Source organism: Scatophagus argus, chromosome 18, assembly GCF_020382885.2.
Source record: "Scatophagus argus isolate fScaArg1 chromosome 18, fScaArg1.pri, whole genome shotgun sequence".
NCBI lineage: Eukaryota > Metazoa > Chordata > Actinopteri > Scatophagidae > Scatophagus > Scatophagus argus.
In genome coordinates, this window is record NC_058510.1 from 994021 (window position 1) to 1010108 (window position 16088).

Sequence of the window (16088 nt, forward strand, 5' to 3'; positions counted from 1 at the left end):
TTTTTTTCTTTTTCTTTCCGTCACATCACGTCGCGTCGCGTCCATATTCACGCTGAAACACGCAGCGCGCGCGTGTCCCCGCGGGAGAACCGCATCACGCAAAGTGCAGCTCTGATGGGAGTCCGCCTGAGCTTCATTAAACCTGCACGAAACTGCAGTATTACTGCGAGTATTACTGTAAAAAGTAAAAGGCCTCAGAGCAGTATTACAGCACTGCAGCTCCGGCAGCATGGAAACAGCATGTAGGCTTTCGGTTTTAGCTCAGTATTTCCTGTCGAATCAAGATTTATTCTTACATTATTATAGAAATGTTAAAAATGACTAAAATATCCACATTTTTTATTTTTGTCTTTATAATATTTTCCCCTCCGACATTAAAATCTGGTTTGTTTTCATAAAAAAAGACGAAAATCAGTTTCACAAGCTTCTCCACGGGAATATTATGAGAATATTTTTGGTTGGTATTCAGGTTGGAATCACAAGAGGTGTCTTTCCTTTATTGATCAATAACATATATTTACCTTTTCAGTTTTGTTCTAATATTCCAATATCATTAACAATAAGATTTTCTCCAGCACCAGATCTGTTTACATCATCTCCATCAAATATCATAGACTCTTACCATACACGTTAATCGTGTTTAATGACTGGTCGATTTAAGATCAAATTCGGATTGGTTTAAAGATCTTGGATTATCCATGTTGGACTGAACAAACATCTTCTACCTCAGGACCTGCACTTCCTCCTCCTCCTCCTGATCGATATAAGCTGAGTGCTGAGACATGTGGCGGCTCAGGGACTCTCCCTTATTAATAATGAATACACTCCAAACCCCACTGTGTGTACGTGCATTTTAAATGCAACAATCCAAACCCCATAGATAAAATCACATTTTTTTATCCCCGGATCAAATAAAACCACACACTTATTTTCAAACATTAGTCGTTTTATTTATTACTCTTTATAATTCTAGCAATCTTTTATTTTTTAATATGTCAGTAGGCCTATAATCTGTAAAGTATCAATCTTGTGTTAAAACTTTCTGGGATAGACTATCTCTAATAGAGCTTTTTTATTTTTATTTTCTCAAAATCCTTTGAAATACATATTCTCTCGTTAGATGATTTAGAATAAGTCCTTTTTTTAAACTCTTTTTGTTACGCAACATCCCCATAAACAAACAAAGAGACAAACCGACAAACAGAAGTACACATTTTTTTGTCAGAAGGCAGTGGAAACGTCATCTGTGCCTCAGCAAAGAAATAAACAACCTCCTCCAGTTTATTTACTGTATTTCTGTAGTTTATGATGCTACTGTACTGTTGGGACTTTTTAATCTAACATACAGACCTAAAATATATCACCTCTAAGGTTGTCTAGTATGAATCACTGGCGTATGAAAAGGGGGGATGTGCTAAATGGCAACAGTCATATCGCTCTTCAGCCACGGTGTGGGTTTTTATTATTTAGCTACACTGGCCGTGAAGTCATATCTTTGTATTGCTGTCGGCTATTGAGAATCTTATTATTTCTCCCTCTCAGTAACTGTTTTGCTCACAGATTCATTCATTTCTAACACTTAGTTCTGCTGAGCAGGGATGAAGAACGGTGGGAACCACCAACATGAACTAAAATGAATTCTAATGTGTTTCTACCTTCACGTCGATGCGATGAAGAGTTTCCATCAGGCTGATGTATCCTACAGCAGCTTACGCTCCGAACTTTAACGTGTTCTCATGGGATTTCAGGAAATGAGCTCAGTGTCCCGTTCAAGCAAGAACAGACCGAAATCTCTAGCTAACATTGTCGATGTTGACTTAAATTCTGACCTGTGTTTAATTCTCAACACATTTTAGTTTTCATTGATTAAACAAGGATCAGAAAGCTTAAGGTTTGAGCTGAACAGCTAATTTTACCATGTGGTAGACTACTGCCTGCTAGCTGTTAGCTAACCTGACCAATCTTATTTTAAGAATTAAGAAGAATTAAGAATTAAGCTGATAAACCAGGGTTTTGGCTAACCTGACGCACAGCTGCCAACCCAAATGTGGCTTGTTTTTACCCTCTAAGTAGTTAGCCACCAAACCAGTAAAGGTCAGCTTAGCTAAAGTGATTGTTAGCTAACTCGGTCTGTTCGCATCGCTAAATTGTTAGCTTGTCTTCATTGCTCTGGTTTAGCTGTAAGAACAGATTGATTTAGCTAACCTGATCTTTATGTGTTTGGTGGCTCACAGTAAAGGTCAGCTTAGCTAAACTGACCATTAGCTAACTTAGTCTGTTCAAGCTGTTAGCTAGCCATCATCAGTCATCAGTCTGGTTCAGCTGCTGACCCACATAGCCACCTGAGTCAAGATGACTACAGTTTAGTGATATCAGAGTCAACTGGGTGAGTTTAACTCCAGTTACCAATCCTGTCCTACCAGGCATGGCGGAAACCAGCAACTCACAGTTCTTTCTGCCAACAGCCTTAATCAGCATTTCACAATTTGTGCTCATTTCCTGAAATGTTAGAGACTGTCTGACATCATGCAATTTAACATCAGTCTAAACTGTTCTGGAATGAAAAGCAGGCATCATACTGTCAACTACATCCCTGCACCTCAGAGCTTGGTGGGGGAAAATGAGGCTATGGTCACACCAGAAATTGGCAGAGCAAGATTTATTCACGTGGCACGGATTTTATAAGAAGTAGCTGGCAAGGTAGGAAGCTAGCCAGTTCAACAACAAACAGTTAAAATACTCTAAATTTTAAAATAACACAATTGACTGTAAGCCATGCTGCATGGGTCAAAGGTCAATACTGTCAATATGGTTTTGCTTTTTTTCAGCGCCACAGATTTACCTGTAAAGGTGCACCAAGGTTTACCTGGACAGGAGGACACCGTGCTAAACTGACTTTGTCAGCTGTGACGACTCCATCAAAATGAACTTGGTGCAAAAATGCCACTGTGATAAAAGCTGGTGTGACCGCGGCCTGAGCACAACAAACAGCCAATAAGAATACAAATACTACATTACCATCAAGCATTCAGTCCATCAAAGCTACCGGCTCTACACAGTCAACTTGGCGCAGTAAAAAAGGAAAAACTGTCCGTGATGGAAATTAGGCGATTGGTCTGACGTGGGCTCTGGGCCTCGGCTTGTCTTATTGATTTTGTGGAGTTAAGCTCAGCCTTGCGTTACACATGAATATGTACCTTAGGCTATATGAGAACCCTAATATATAGCCTGATACTGTGTCAGCACCCAGCAGTCACGCAGTGCTGTCTAGGCCTAGCCTACTAAACATCAATAATTCATGGTTGACTTTAATACTGTGTAATTCCACGATTGTAAGCGGGCAAGGATCCATCAAATTTTCATCATTGTCATCGTTTCTGCTCAATGGCGTGTTGAATATTTCATGTTATCGACCTCCGGGTCAGGTCCGCGTGTGATTGGATGAGCGCTCCAGGAGGACGGCCTGCAGATGTCCCGGGAAGGCAAACTGGGCCGCCGTACGTCAATGTAGTAAAAATCCATTCTGGGTGTAGTTTTCTGGTGGTGAATTCAAACTCGGTCCTACAGAAGTTGTTTTTTTCAGTATCGAAGAGTAGCTTCCACTCTTTTTCTGTTTTCTTTTTTCGTTAGGGTTTTCCTTTTTTTTTCTTCTTTTCACTTTGTTTTTTTTTATGTTTCTCCTTGTTTTTGTTAAAACGCCAGCCAAGTCAGTATGGTGGGCAGTGTGGTTAGGACCAGGGCGAGGCCCCTGGCGTCAGCTGATCTGGTGGCTCCGTTGCCGCCGCCACAGAGTTCAAACAAACTCCCACGGAAATCCAGGTTGCGGGATTCCTTTTTCAGTTTCTCCCAGAGGTCCGTCGCTCCCTCCTGGCAGTCCGCCAGCGCCGTCGTGGCACAGGAGTGGAAGTTATCCCAGTAACTGGCAGGAGAAAACAGCAAGCGTTAACACCACAAGCTTATGACTGAAGTGGGAGGCTGGTTTAAAACTGAATGCATCATCTACTGAAGAAGCAGAGCCAAGAGTGGAAGTCATCCCAGGATCTGGCATCACAGAAAACACAGCGAGGAAAAAGCTTATGAAGACACAGCCGGCGAAGTTTACATCCCAGCACAACAACAACTAAAGCAAATGTGGAGCCTCTCAGCATATTACTACACTGTCTTTTCCATCAGTTTTGGACAGAAAGACATTTACTGAGGACAAAACATTTGCTGCTGCCATTGTGGGAATTATTCTACAATTAAAAGCTTTGCGGTTGGCTTACCGGCCAGTTCTAATACATTAGACTGAGTATCCATGTTTAAGGCCAATCAATACATCAGTATTTCCAAACTCCTGGCAGTCACGAGGCTTCAGATAAAGACAAAAGAGGTCTAATATTATTCTTTTAATCCTTTTTTCTCCTTCTCTTTTACTTCTTCTCATTTGCTCTCATTTCCCTCCACTTTCTCCTTAATGTATTTTTACTCCCCCTCAGCCTTTTGTCTTTTTTGGCTCACTCTTTCTCCACCACTCGTCTGTTCATCTTTTCCCCCCTTCCTCCTCCCAGTTAATGTAAAGATGACACTAGCCTGCTCACCGACACGTGCTGACACACACGCACACACACACACGCACACGCACATGCACACGCACACACACACACACACACACACGTACACACACACACACACACACACACACAGAGCGTATCTAATCCAATCTTCCAATCTGCTCTTATTGATGTTGACCTCCTGAACTGAGACGTGTTGATGCTGCATCTCTGAGCAATTAACGTGTGTGTGTGTGTGTGTGTGTGTGTGAGAGAGAGAGAGAGGAGGCGTATTAAAGGATCCCTCCTGCCACGCCTCAACACCGCTGTGATGGAGCTGTCACTGAATTAAAAAATCATGTGTGTGAGGAGGGTGGGGGCTTCTTGCTGCAGCGTGCCATCTGGTGCCCACCCGCTTTGGGTGGTGGGGTGAATGGAGGATGAAAGGGGTTGGGGGGTGGGGGTCAGCTGGCTAGCAAGGCCTCTGCCTTGCACATATGCACACTCCCCAACAACACCCCAAACCTCAGTGTTCCCCTCAGGGTTTGCAGTTAAATCACTCATTTCATTTTCCCAGACAAAGCAGGAAGCTTCACCGTCTGACACTCAAACAGCATAAACACTCAGATAAAGCAGCCATTAAAAAGGAGATAAATGAGCTGCAAAGTGCACCAGGAACTCACGCTGATTTTGTGGCCAAAATGAAAAATCAAAATGTTGCATGTTATTTTGCCTGAGAAGTCAAGTTCAGGGACGCAAACCCTCACAGAAGTCTGACAAAGAAGGTTTGTTTGATTTGACTTCTTTTATGAAAAGTAATCTGTTTTAATCAAGTCGCTTTGACTTTGAAGTTTTTGGAAATTAAAGTGAAGAGCCTTTGTGCAGTTAGATTTTTCTTGGGAGGAATATTTCTGTTATTGGTTTTATTGATTGTTTTTTGTAGTTTTGCAGCACTTGTTGTCAAAAAAAGAATCAGATCAATGGGAAAGTACAAGCCTTAAGAGTATTTATGTAATACTCTGTCTCTTCAGGCCTCTGGTGTCATGACATCTTGATTCTGCTGATAATATGAACATGTGTCCACCATCTGGACGTGCTCCTGTAAACGTACCTGCAGATCTTGTGCAGGTTCTCCCTGTCGTCCAGGTCCTGGGGATAGTTGGCCATGTTCTCCCCCAGCTGAAGCAGACAGTCCGAGAAGCCTTTAAACACGGAGTCACATTGACCAGCACTGACCAGCACCGTCTGCAACACAGAGACTGAGGAAGAAGAGGAGGAAGAGGAGGTGAGGGGGAGATGGGGCGGGAAAAAAGGAGAATTTCACATTAAAGAAAATCCCAGAAAGCTTCTGTGTTGGCTCTCTGCAGGAGGAAAGCAGGCCTCTGATTGGTCGTGTCTGCGCTGCCTCGCCTACCGGACGAACGACAAACCACCAGGACCACCCTGACTACCTGAGGAACCGCTCTACAGAGGACAGAGGACAACAGAGGACGACAAAACCAGGTATTGTAGCCACGCGTGATCCTTTTCTAACCCTCACTGAGTATTTTCGTGCCTAAATTAGACATTAAACACAACGCTGCTAAAACTAAACCCAAGATAAAGTATGAACATCATCTCTGGTTTGGAGTAACACGCAGTGCCAACATTGCTTAAAATAAGATGTTTTAGTTTTAAACTTTTTAAATATTTTATCTAAAACTGGATGCATCAGCTGTGATACATGAAGACACAAATGTGTTTCAACTCCTCCCTCACTCACTTTGAACAGAGAGAAAACTACAAAACACAGCACGGGTTGCCAGGTCTGACACGCCTCCACCCCCTTCAGCCAGTCACACACACCAACACGACACACACGCCCCTTTACATGACCTCTGTTAACTCAGTGAACAGTGTGTGTGGTTGGTCGAGCAGGGGATGGGGCTGATTGATTGGTTTGGATAATAACGCGCCTGCTGTCTGCTGGTTCCACTCGATCAAACTGTGGACTAACACAGCGTGACGTGTAGGACGAGACACGGCTGTTAGAGGACCCGTCCCGTCTGCAGCACATACGAACCGAGTGAACGTGTGATTCTGTCGCCAGTCCTGGCTTCGTGCTGCGTCCAGTGGGATGGACTTCAGCAGCGCTCCTGTAATGTGAGACTTACCATCACACTCCTGTTGGACTCATGATAGACACTTTGACAGAAAGAACCAGAGCCGTCACCTGCCACCTACATTACCCACAATTCACCTGCACGTTATGCTAACGGGTTTGCTCTCCGGTCTCTGAGCGGCCCTGACTCGGGTCACATCACTTGAGATCAGGGTTTTATCTGTGCGGCTCAACACACCGCAAAAAATCATCATCGGCTTACATTTACTCAACTATCATTCTAAGGTACTTTAATCGAGTATTTCCATTTTCTGCATACTCGTACTTCCATTTTGTACTTGTTTATTCCACTTTATTTGGTCGTTTTAGTTGGGCCCAGTGACAGAGCCACAGTATATTTTTAATCAATTTTGTCATATTGAAAAACCCCACATTGATTCTGTTAATTGGCCGGCAGGACGACCAGCTGACCCCCGCATGCAGTTTTTATTATTCTCATGTCAGATATTTTCCAGACTTTTACTCGGGTACCAAGCATGTGGCTGACATTCACTTTTACCAAAGTGATGTTCCAGCAGCGCATCTTTACTTACTACTTGTGTACTTTTTACCACACTGCATGTACTGCATTCAGGACAAACTGCAGCAGAGCTGAGAGGGCAGAACACAGATGAACAGGATGAATGAAACCTGTTCTGCAGTGTTTGGCTTGTTTTACACTCTACAGGTGAGGGTCAGGGTCTACAGATCACCTCTCCAGGCTGAGTCTCATGAAATAATATTATTATATTATATTTATGATAAGTCTGAATCACCTCAGAACGTTAAAACCAGCAGAACAAAACGCAGCACGTTTAATTCACGTGTTACTGTAATGTGGCTGCAGTGTTCTGCCAGCGTTCCTCCAATGTTCCTCTAACGTTAACTCTACGCTGTGATGTTTTTCTGTGAGATTCCTGGATTGTGGATGCTTTGGTTTATTCCAGATGATTTGTGTGCTTCATTCTTGTGATGTGTGTGGCGGAGTGAGAGTGAAACACCCCCACCTCCTCCACCTCCTCCACCTCCTCCATCACTGTACGGAGGAGGCATTACATCATCTCACACATGCTGTTTTCTCTCTGCAGCAGCCAAACGGGCCAATCAGCTCCTAACGAGGTCACCACAACGTGACCCCCAAATGTTCTCATTCATTTTAACTGCTCATGTCTCATAGTTTTTCATTTTCTCAAATTAATATAATTAATAAATATGTATTATTGGTAAAAGGAAACTTGACTTTAGTCAGACGGGAAATTAAAGGCGATTTTTTTTATTTTGTGGTATTGATTGATTTTATTTTGTATCAAACCCACTTCCGTATTTTTAAATTAGTTTATTCGTTTTTTTCTTTTTATTTTTGATCCTTAAATCATTTTTTAGCTTTTTATTTTGTGGTCTTTTATTTATTTATTTCTAGATCAATTTTCATCTCTCATCCGCCGCTCGCTTCATCCTTTAGTTTGTTCTGTTTTATTTTTAAATCTCACGTCGTCCCCGGGTTTATTCTGGTCTGAGTGAAACCAGGACACACACACACACACACACACACACACACACACGCACGGGGACGCGCACAGCTTTTTTCGTTCACGCCTCCCGTTCAGCGCGCTCGCACTCATTCACCCCACCTCCTCACACACACACACACACACACACACACACACACACAGTGATGGCTGCAGTGTGCATCGATGCCAAAAGCAGCGTGTTGTAGCTCCAGCGGACACACCCACCTCCGACTCGCACGAGGCGCGTAAAAATACCCCCTAAAAAACAGAAAAATGACTCCAGATTTCCGACAAATAAAGCTGGGAAACGAATTACTTTAACGACATGATAAACGCAGTCAAACCGCCCTCTTTGAGGCGTATTTCGATTATTTGTGCATTTAATTCTTTTTCTTTGCCTTTGTTCCGTTTTTTAAAAATCATTTCGTTGCTTTTCTGCAGGCTGTGACATCCGCTGCAGCAGCCAATCACAGTGCGAATTAAAATCACAATAAAATACTAAAAACGGAAGAGGATGAGGAGGAAAACCCGGCGAGCCTCCTTCCGCAGGAGGCCGATTCGTTTCACATAAATGAGAAATCTGAAGTGGAGTCCAGTTAATCGATTTCATTCGATTTGCCTCCACGTCGCTGAGGATCACAGTGTGTGAAATAATTCGGCAGCCATTTGCCCTCATTGGGGTTGAATTTTCACTCATCTGCGTGACTTAGTGACCCCCAAAAAGCCCCAAAATTCAGGCACCAAACGAAGAATTTCTGTCCGCCTGAGTCCACGTCTGCTGGTTCTACCTCAGCGTGATGTCAGGCGTCTGTGCCTCCTGAAGCCTCCGGACCTCAACATCAAACCTCCCCGCGCTCTCTAACAAAAGCACCGGGAGGACTGCGTCTTCAATAATTCACGTTTTCTCTGCCACCAGCAAATGCACTCACACACTCTCTCACACACACACACACACACACACACACACACACACACTCCTCCACAGCGTCGTTATGCAATGCAACAGCAGAAAACAAGCAGCACGTCCATATTCCTCTCGTTTCATCTCCTTTATTTGCGTGTGTTGTTGTCCTGTCGGGTATCAGACGATCCGCTTTCCTCCTGCTGCGTTCAAACCCGGCTCGTCTGAAAGCCCTTCAGCACGTCATTTGTTTTGATTTGTTATTATCATTATTAATACTATTATCATTGTTTTTATTATTATTATGAAACCTAAAATAAAATCGTGCAGGTTGTTCTTTTCTACGGAGGCGCGTGCGCGGCCGCTTCCGCGCGCGTCCACAGCGAAAATAACGAAGCTGCTCTGTCGTTTCGTTCTTCTTCTGTTGCGCCAAAGCAGCGGGGAAAATAAGGAGAAGAATGAAGACAGAATTCATCTCGACATGATGTACAAACAGATTTGAATCCTCCGGTTGTTCGGGTGTGACGGTGCCGCAGCCCCGCACACTGCGGCGGGGAGGACGCGTCCCGCACGGCCCACGAACCGGGACAGACGGACGGGCCGGACGTCTCTGAAGTCTTTAATGTCTGTGATTTATTTATTTATTTTTTTTAAATCGGTTTAAACGAATGTTTGTAGACCTTGAAAAAGGCCTTTTCCTGCGTATGTAGCCCCAGAAAATACACCAAACCCCGTCAAAGGTGAGCGAGGTGGAGGCGAAACGACCGCAGCCATTTTCTCTAATTTAAACTACAAATTAAATCAAATTCAGTTCATTTGTGAAGGTGAAAAAATTCAACAAATGTCTCCGGTTTGGGACAACCGAGGAGGAGGAGGAGGAGGAGGAGGAGGGGGAGGATGGGGGAGGATGGGGGACGGAGGGGAGGGGGGGGGGCATTCCCCTTGTTAACACACACACACACACACACACACACACACTCCACATGTGAAGTGTAGCCCCGTTGCCCTCAGCGCCTCATTACGAGCCAAATCAACACGGAAACACATGAAATCTGATTTAAAAATATGCCGCCAGCTTTCAAAACCAACTGAACTTTAAACACCCAAAAAAACAAGCTAAATTTAAAGGAGAAGAAATATTTAGAAACATTAAAAGCGACTGATTCTTCTGTGCTAAATTGTTAGTGAAATCTAAAAATGCGCTCAGAATAAAAGATTTTTTAAACTCAACCCTTTTCGTCCTGTGAATAAAAACATTTTTGCGTCTTCTTCGTTGGTCTGGCTCACCTATGTGTAGAGCTAGGAAGAGTGCGAGGCATCTGGAGGACCAGGTTACTCCCATCCTCTGCGTCCTCCTCTCACCATGAGCGCAGAGATTCAGAAAGTTGGGAGAGCAGCGGAGCAGGAGCCGCACATTCCCCGCAAAACGCCCGCAAAACAGCAGCTACATCCAACTCTCTTCTTCCTCCTCCTCCTCCTCCTCCTCCCTCTTCTCCTTCCTCTTTTTTCTTCTGTCTTATCTTTCCACTGTGGGCTCTTCTTCTTCTTCTTCTTCTTCTTCTTCTTCTGTGGATCCCGCTCTGTGTCGTGCTCCGCTCTGCGCTTCCTGCCAGTTTTACGCGTCTGGAGAGAAAAAAAGAAAAGAGAGAGAGAGAGAGAGAGAGAGAAAGCCACTCCTCCCTCTCTCTCTCTCTCTCTCTCTCTCTCTCACTCATTAATATTTTTTCATCACATCCTTTTACATCCTGTCCTTCATTCATTTCATTTGTTCATTTTGGAGTCTTCAGTGGCACCGCACAGCGCTGTTTAAGATGATCAATACACCAAAAATAAATCAAATCAAAGAAATAATACATTTAATTTTCTGAAGTGTACATTTTTAATAATAAAAAAAATCTGGACATTTTTTCCGTCTCTTCCCTCCTGATACATTTGACAGCTAAAGCTGATATTTGATCATAGCAACAGTTTTTGATTTCAGAGCTTTCAGCTGCATCTCACGGCCTTCATCCTTCAGCAAAACACAAGGTGGTCTTATGGAAACCATGTCTGAAGCCATAAGAGACTTGTCTGTCAAGAATTCACTTTTTTGAAACTACAGTTTTACCTCCTCAAAATATTTATTTAAATTAGATTTAGCCTTCTATTTTTATAGCATCAAAAAACTAATTAAAAACGCTAGCGCGAGAAAAACTACAAAGTGTCAGGAACAATGTGCTGCCTTTGATGTTAAGTTAGTAATATAAATAAATCTAAATTAATAAGTGAGTTTAAATGAGAAGCTAAAAACATTTTGTTTGCTTCTGCATGTGCTGCCCCCTACTGGCCAGGGGTAGCTGGGCATAGACCGGGGAGGCCGACGGCGCTGAATAAGATAGATAGATAGATAGATAGATAGATAGATAGATAGATAGATAGATAGATAGACACTTTATTGATCCTGAGGGAAATTCAAGATATGTTGCTGCTGAATGCTTTTCTCAAGGGCTTCGGCCTCGGAGACTTTGTGTCTGTGAGTTATTGTTGGAACTAATTCTGAAACGGGTTCATGTTTCTAATATGTTTCGACAAATTAGAAACGTTTGTGTTGTTTTGGTAAAACATGCTCCTCTAGCTAGCAGCTAACAGCAGTTACAGCTGGACCACACAGACATGACAAACTGTCTTTGAGAAAGATTTGTCTGATGTGTACTTTGAGTTTTTAGTTTGGCTCATGTCCCATCTGCTGACATGCAGGGGGAGGAGCTTATGAGCTGTACTGCAGCCAGCCACCAGGGGGCGTCCAGGTGTTTGGGCTTCGCTTGTCTTAATCCTTATGCAGTCAGTGGTCTGCTCCTGCAGGTCCACCTGTCTCATACAGAGGAGACATGTTTCCCTTTATCACCACCAACAGCTGAGTTTTACCTTAGCGCCCCCTGCTGGATAAATCCTGTCTTGCAAGTTATTATTACTCATTTTCCTCTAGTTGAGCAGAACCTTAGGCCTGACAGGCTTGGACAGGTAGGAAAGTGTGCAGGTGGACCTGTGTGCACTGGGTGAGGGCTTTTACCTGAGCAGCAGGTGCAGCAGGATCCTCATAAACCCTGTGAACATGACTGAAATCCAGTTTAAAGTCCCTGCTGACTGACTCTCACGCAAATAAAATCTTCATGAATGTTTGTGAGCAGAAGCGGGTACAGCGAGTACATTTACTCACTTTATCTGATTATTTTTACATTTTATGTTATTTTATACTCACCCTAATAAGATATTGTACTCTGCTACATTATTTGTATTTACATTGTTATTAATAAAAATATAATTAGTATTAATTAATATTCTTGCAAACTGTCAGCAGCTTTACCCTACAGTGTGTCAGCTCGACAGGAAGTTCATGTTCAGTAATAATAAGCAAATATTTCTATCATATATATATATATATATATATATATATATTTATTTATTTATTTATTTATGTATATTTATTTATTTATATTCCACCTCAGCAGACTCATAAAGACGTTAATGTTCAGCATGGATTTTAATTAATTATCTTTATTCTTATTGTTGTTATTTCAGGAGGAAGGTCAAAGGAAGCTGCACACTGAAGGTGAAGATGATTCACTCACACACACACACTCATACATGATGTGATAGAGTGTGTGTGTGTGTGTGTGTGTGTGTAGAAGAAACAACATGTGGGGGATCTCGTCTTCTCCTGCTGATGTCAGCTGAATCTGAGAGAAATCAACTCTCTCTCTCTCTGCAGCTTATTAACACACATGTTTCCCTGAGGCGATGCAGTGCTGCAGCAGGAGGAGAACACACACACACACACACACACACACAGGGAAAGAGAGCTTAACTCCTGGACAAATTGGCTAAGTGTGTGTGTGTGTGTGTGTGTGTGACCTTGTTGTCTGACATTGAGTTTGACCTTCAGACAGAATCCGGCCTCCTCTAAACCAATCAGAAGACGGCACAGAGATGGACTCGCCTCGCTGCCCCACTTATGACTTTAAAGGGTTAGATGTCATCGGTGACCCCTGCTGGTGGACCGGAGGAACTGCACACTGCGCCGCCTCCCTCCTCCAGCTGCAGAGGCCCCGATGTGACACCTCCATCACCCCTGCTCATGTTTTTCTTCTCATCCAGTCCCAGAAAACGACTCCAACCAGCAGTGGACGTTTGTGCTGACGCATCCGGTCTGATTCCTGTTCTGAAAAACACCTCAGTGAGCCGTCACTCATCCACTCTGCGCCTTCCACCATCAGGCAGCACGAACAAACAGAATCAAGTTCAAATGTTGTGTCAAAGAGGGAAATTAAACAGAAGATTTAAATCAGATGAAACTGAATAAGACATTTTAGACAGTAGAGTGAAAGTTACACTGCAGCTGCTGGGTGAAACATGAATAAACAGTCCCAAATCTCAAGGCCTCAGCCATGACGTCAGGATGCCCGACCCCCAATCCAAATTTGACGATGGATTTTGATGCTGTTCTAAAATATTTAAAGTCACAGTAACACGTGGAATTTATTTATAGTTTGTGGTTATTTCTTTACATCACCTTACAGTGTTCATTTTGCTCTGCTTTTATTTAGTATTTTTTATTTTTATTAAAGCATGTCAGTCAGCTCCGACTGGGCAGCAGGAGGTTTGAGCCGGGGCCCAGTGATGTGAGGAGGGGCCCGTGGCCTCGGTGCAGGGCCCAGAAATCTGTGCTGCGGCCCTGCTCATCCTGCTGGGAGATCACAGCGTACATAATACATCATAACTCCTGATCAGGACAAAAGTCTGAGGAGGGAACTCAATGAGCTCAGTGAGGAGGAAGGAGGGCTGACGCCACGGCGGCAAATTCTTCAATGGATCTGAGCGTGTGTGTTGTTAATCATTTGTTTTCTCAGGCAGTGGGGCCATCTGGTGTTCAAACGTGGAACAGCAGCTGTGACTGCAGCTCACCTTCCTGTTTTCAACAGTTTGAGAAAATAACTAAGTACATTTCCTCAAGTACTGTGCTCAAATACTGTGTTGAGGTACTTAGGTATTGTTTAGATCCTCTGATATCTTCTACTTCTACTGCACTGCGAACACCTGCTGTACGTTTGACTGGACGAAGTTCTTTATCATCACATGCACAGCAGCACCAGTGAAGTCCTTGGACTGAATTAAATAGCTGAAGTGTCCCTTTAACAGCTTATTATTTTCTCTTCACTGAGCTGTCGTTTTCACATCTGCAACCCAAACATTAAAAGTTTCTCCCCTCAGTCTTTTCTCTTGCTTCTCCTCCTTTCCTGTCTTGTCTGACATTTCAGGGTCACGTGAAGACCAGCAGGCAGCAGATGACCTTTGACCTCAGAGCTCGGCGAGGCTGTGATGGGAGAGGACTTGGTTCGGGATGGGTGAGCGAATGGAAATAAGATCAATAAAGCCTCACAGCCGAAAGGCTTGTGAGCGAAGGCTGGGTCACGATTTGTGAGACTTTGTTTTTAGTACTTGTCTTTGTCTCGGAGTACTTCACATAACGCGTGTGACTGAAGTAGTAAGTGTTTTTATTTCAGTGTACTCGGCTGCCTTTCACAGCGCCGAGCTTGTGGTCGTCTGTCAGCTCTGCTTCGTCTCTTATTTATCAATTAGCTGCATCTGTGTGTTCGGGGGTGTCGGCTGATCCCTGCAGGATAATTACAGGGCTGCCTCAGAACAAAGCGCCTGTTGAGGCTGTAATTGGTTTGCGGTCTGGCGGCGGCGGTGACTCACTGCTGGGTATTGACTCGCTCTCCCGTGGCGGCGGCGAGGAGTTTGTTCTGCCGCTCTGAGATGCTCGGCTCATTTCGGGACCAAACCCCTGAGGAGTTCTCTGAGGAGTCCAGATCAGTTCTCCCGTTTGCTTGTGTCCGCGGGGCGTTACGACTTCTCTGTGACCTTTGACCCTCAGGCTGCTTGTCCACAGCTCCGAGTGGACTCGGATCGGTCCAGGCTGAAGTTTTAATGTCAACACAGCAGCAGGTCATCGTGGTTTCTGTGTGACCTCTCACTTCCTCCTCTGTCTTTAAGACAAGCTGACCCGCACGGCTCATATTAAACTTTCATTTCTGTCCCATCCTGGTTTTATGTCTCTTCCGTCTCTGCTCCGTCCTTCTTTATTTAACGTTCTTGTCCGTCCCGTCTGGCCTTTGTTTTTGTCCTTTTCCCCTTTAATGTCCTTCTCTGCGCTTTATCTTTTGACAGTGGACAGCGATCACATGGACAGTGTCATAAGTTTCTTTGTCTGTCCATCCGGTCCATTTTTCTGTCCTGCTGTTTTTGATTTGTGCTCAGTGAGAGACGCGAGCAGATCTGCTGACAGACCATAATAATAACCCTCAGTCAGTCCTGATGAGTCAGACAGATTAAAGCCAGTCGGAGGTGAGAGACAGCAACTCGTCCTCTGGGGGGACGAATCAGCCTGAAACATGAAGACTTTGGTGTAAAGACGACTGGCTCTGAGCCCAGAACATAAAGACACGTCTCGTGTTTCCTGTGGCTGATTAGGCGTCCCTGCACAGGGGAGACACGATGTGTGGCTGCTGGGCTGACGGGTGCCGACTTGTCCAAATGACCGGGCCGTCCTTTGGGGGGACGGGGGCCTGGTTTGGACGCAGCGAAGAGTCAGGAGGACATCAACCTGCTCCTGTTCTGTTGTCTTGTTGTTGGTTCAGGTTCAGTTTGAATAATGAGGAGAGCAGCGGCACAAAGTGACGAGCGGCAGTCGCTTCAGTCATTAAAGATGACTCACACGTCCTTAAACGTGCAGACGCACAAATTAACGGCCACAAACTCAACACTGAACGCATCATCAATTCAGGTGACAGTAATGTGTAGTAACGTGTGGTAAAAACACTAGTAATCTTTATTTGTATGGTACCTTTCTGAATGAGGGTACAAGTACACGTCTGCAGTACTCGTCCCAAGTTCACTGGTTCACGTTTTAGGCTGTGGGTCAGGCTGTTTGGGTCAAGGTCACCAGCACACACACTTCCCTGTTC

General features: G+C 44.1%; 1 protein-coding gene and 1 long non-coding RNA gene across 2 annotated transcripts; one reads left to right on the top strand and one right to left on the bottom strand.

The window, feature by feature from the left end:
• Window positions 1–832: 832 nt before the first annotated feature.
• On the bottom strand, window positions 833–10638 carry nrn1a (neuritin 1a). Its single transcript, XM_046371913.1, has 3 exons — window positions 10372–10638; window positions 5644–5791; window positions 833–3919 (listed from the first exon to the last, which is right to left on the bottom strand). Exons 1-3 carry the CDS (start codon window positions 10424–10426, stop codon window positions 3691–3693), a joined length of 432 nt encoding a protein of 143 aa, XP_046227869.1. The 5' UTR covers window positions 10427–10638; the 3' UTR covers window positions 833–3690.
• On the top strand, window positions 5677–14948 carry LOC124049838. The gene is made up of 4 exons (XR_006841481.1): window positions 5677–5817; window positions 5900–6035; window positions 12643–12673; window positions 13007–14948. It is a non-coding gene; the product is annotated as an uncharacterized LOC124049838 (long non-coding RNA).
• The last annotated feature ends 1140 nt before the right edge of the window (window positions 14949–16088 follow it).

Bases quoted from the DNA above. Each gene is read 5' to 3' on its own strand.
- nrn1a (XM_046371913.1), bottom strand. From the start codon at position 10,426: ATGGGAGTAACCTGGTCCTCCAGATGCCTCGCACTCTTCCTAGCTCTA. The intron at 5,792-10,371 runs GTGAGCCAGACC...CTTCTTCCTCAG, and splicing joins CTTCCTAGCTCTACACATAG to TCTCTGTGTTGCAGACGGTG. The intron at 3,920-5,643 runs GTACGTTTACAG...TTCTCCTGCCAG, and splicing joins AACCTGCACAAGATCTGCAG to TTACTGGGATAACTTCCACT.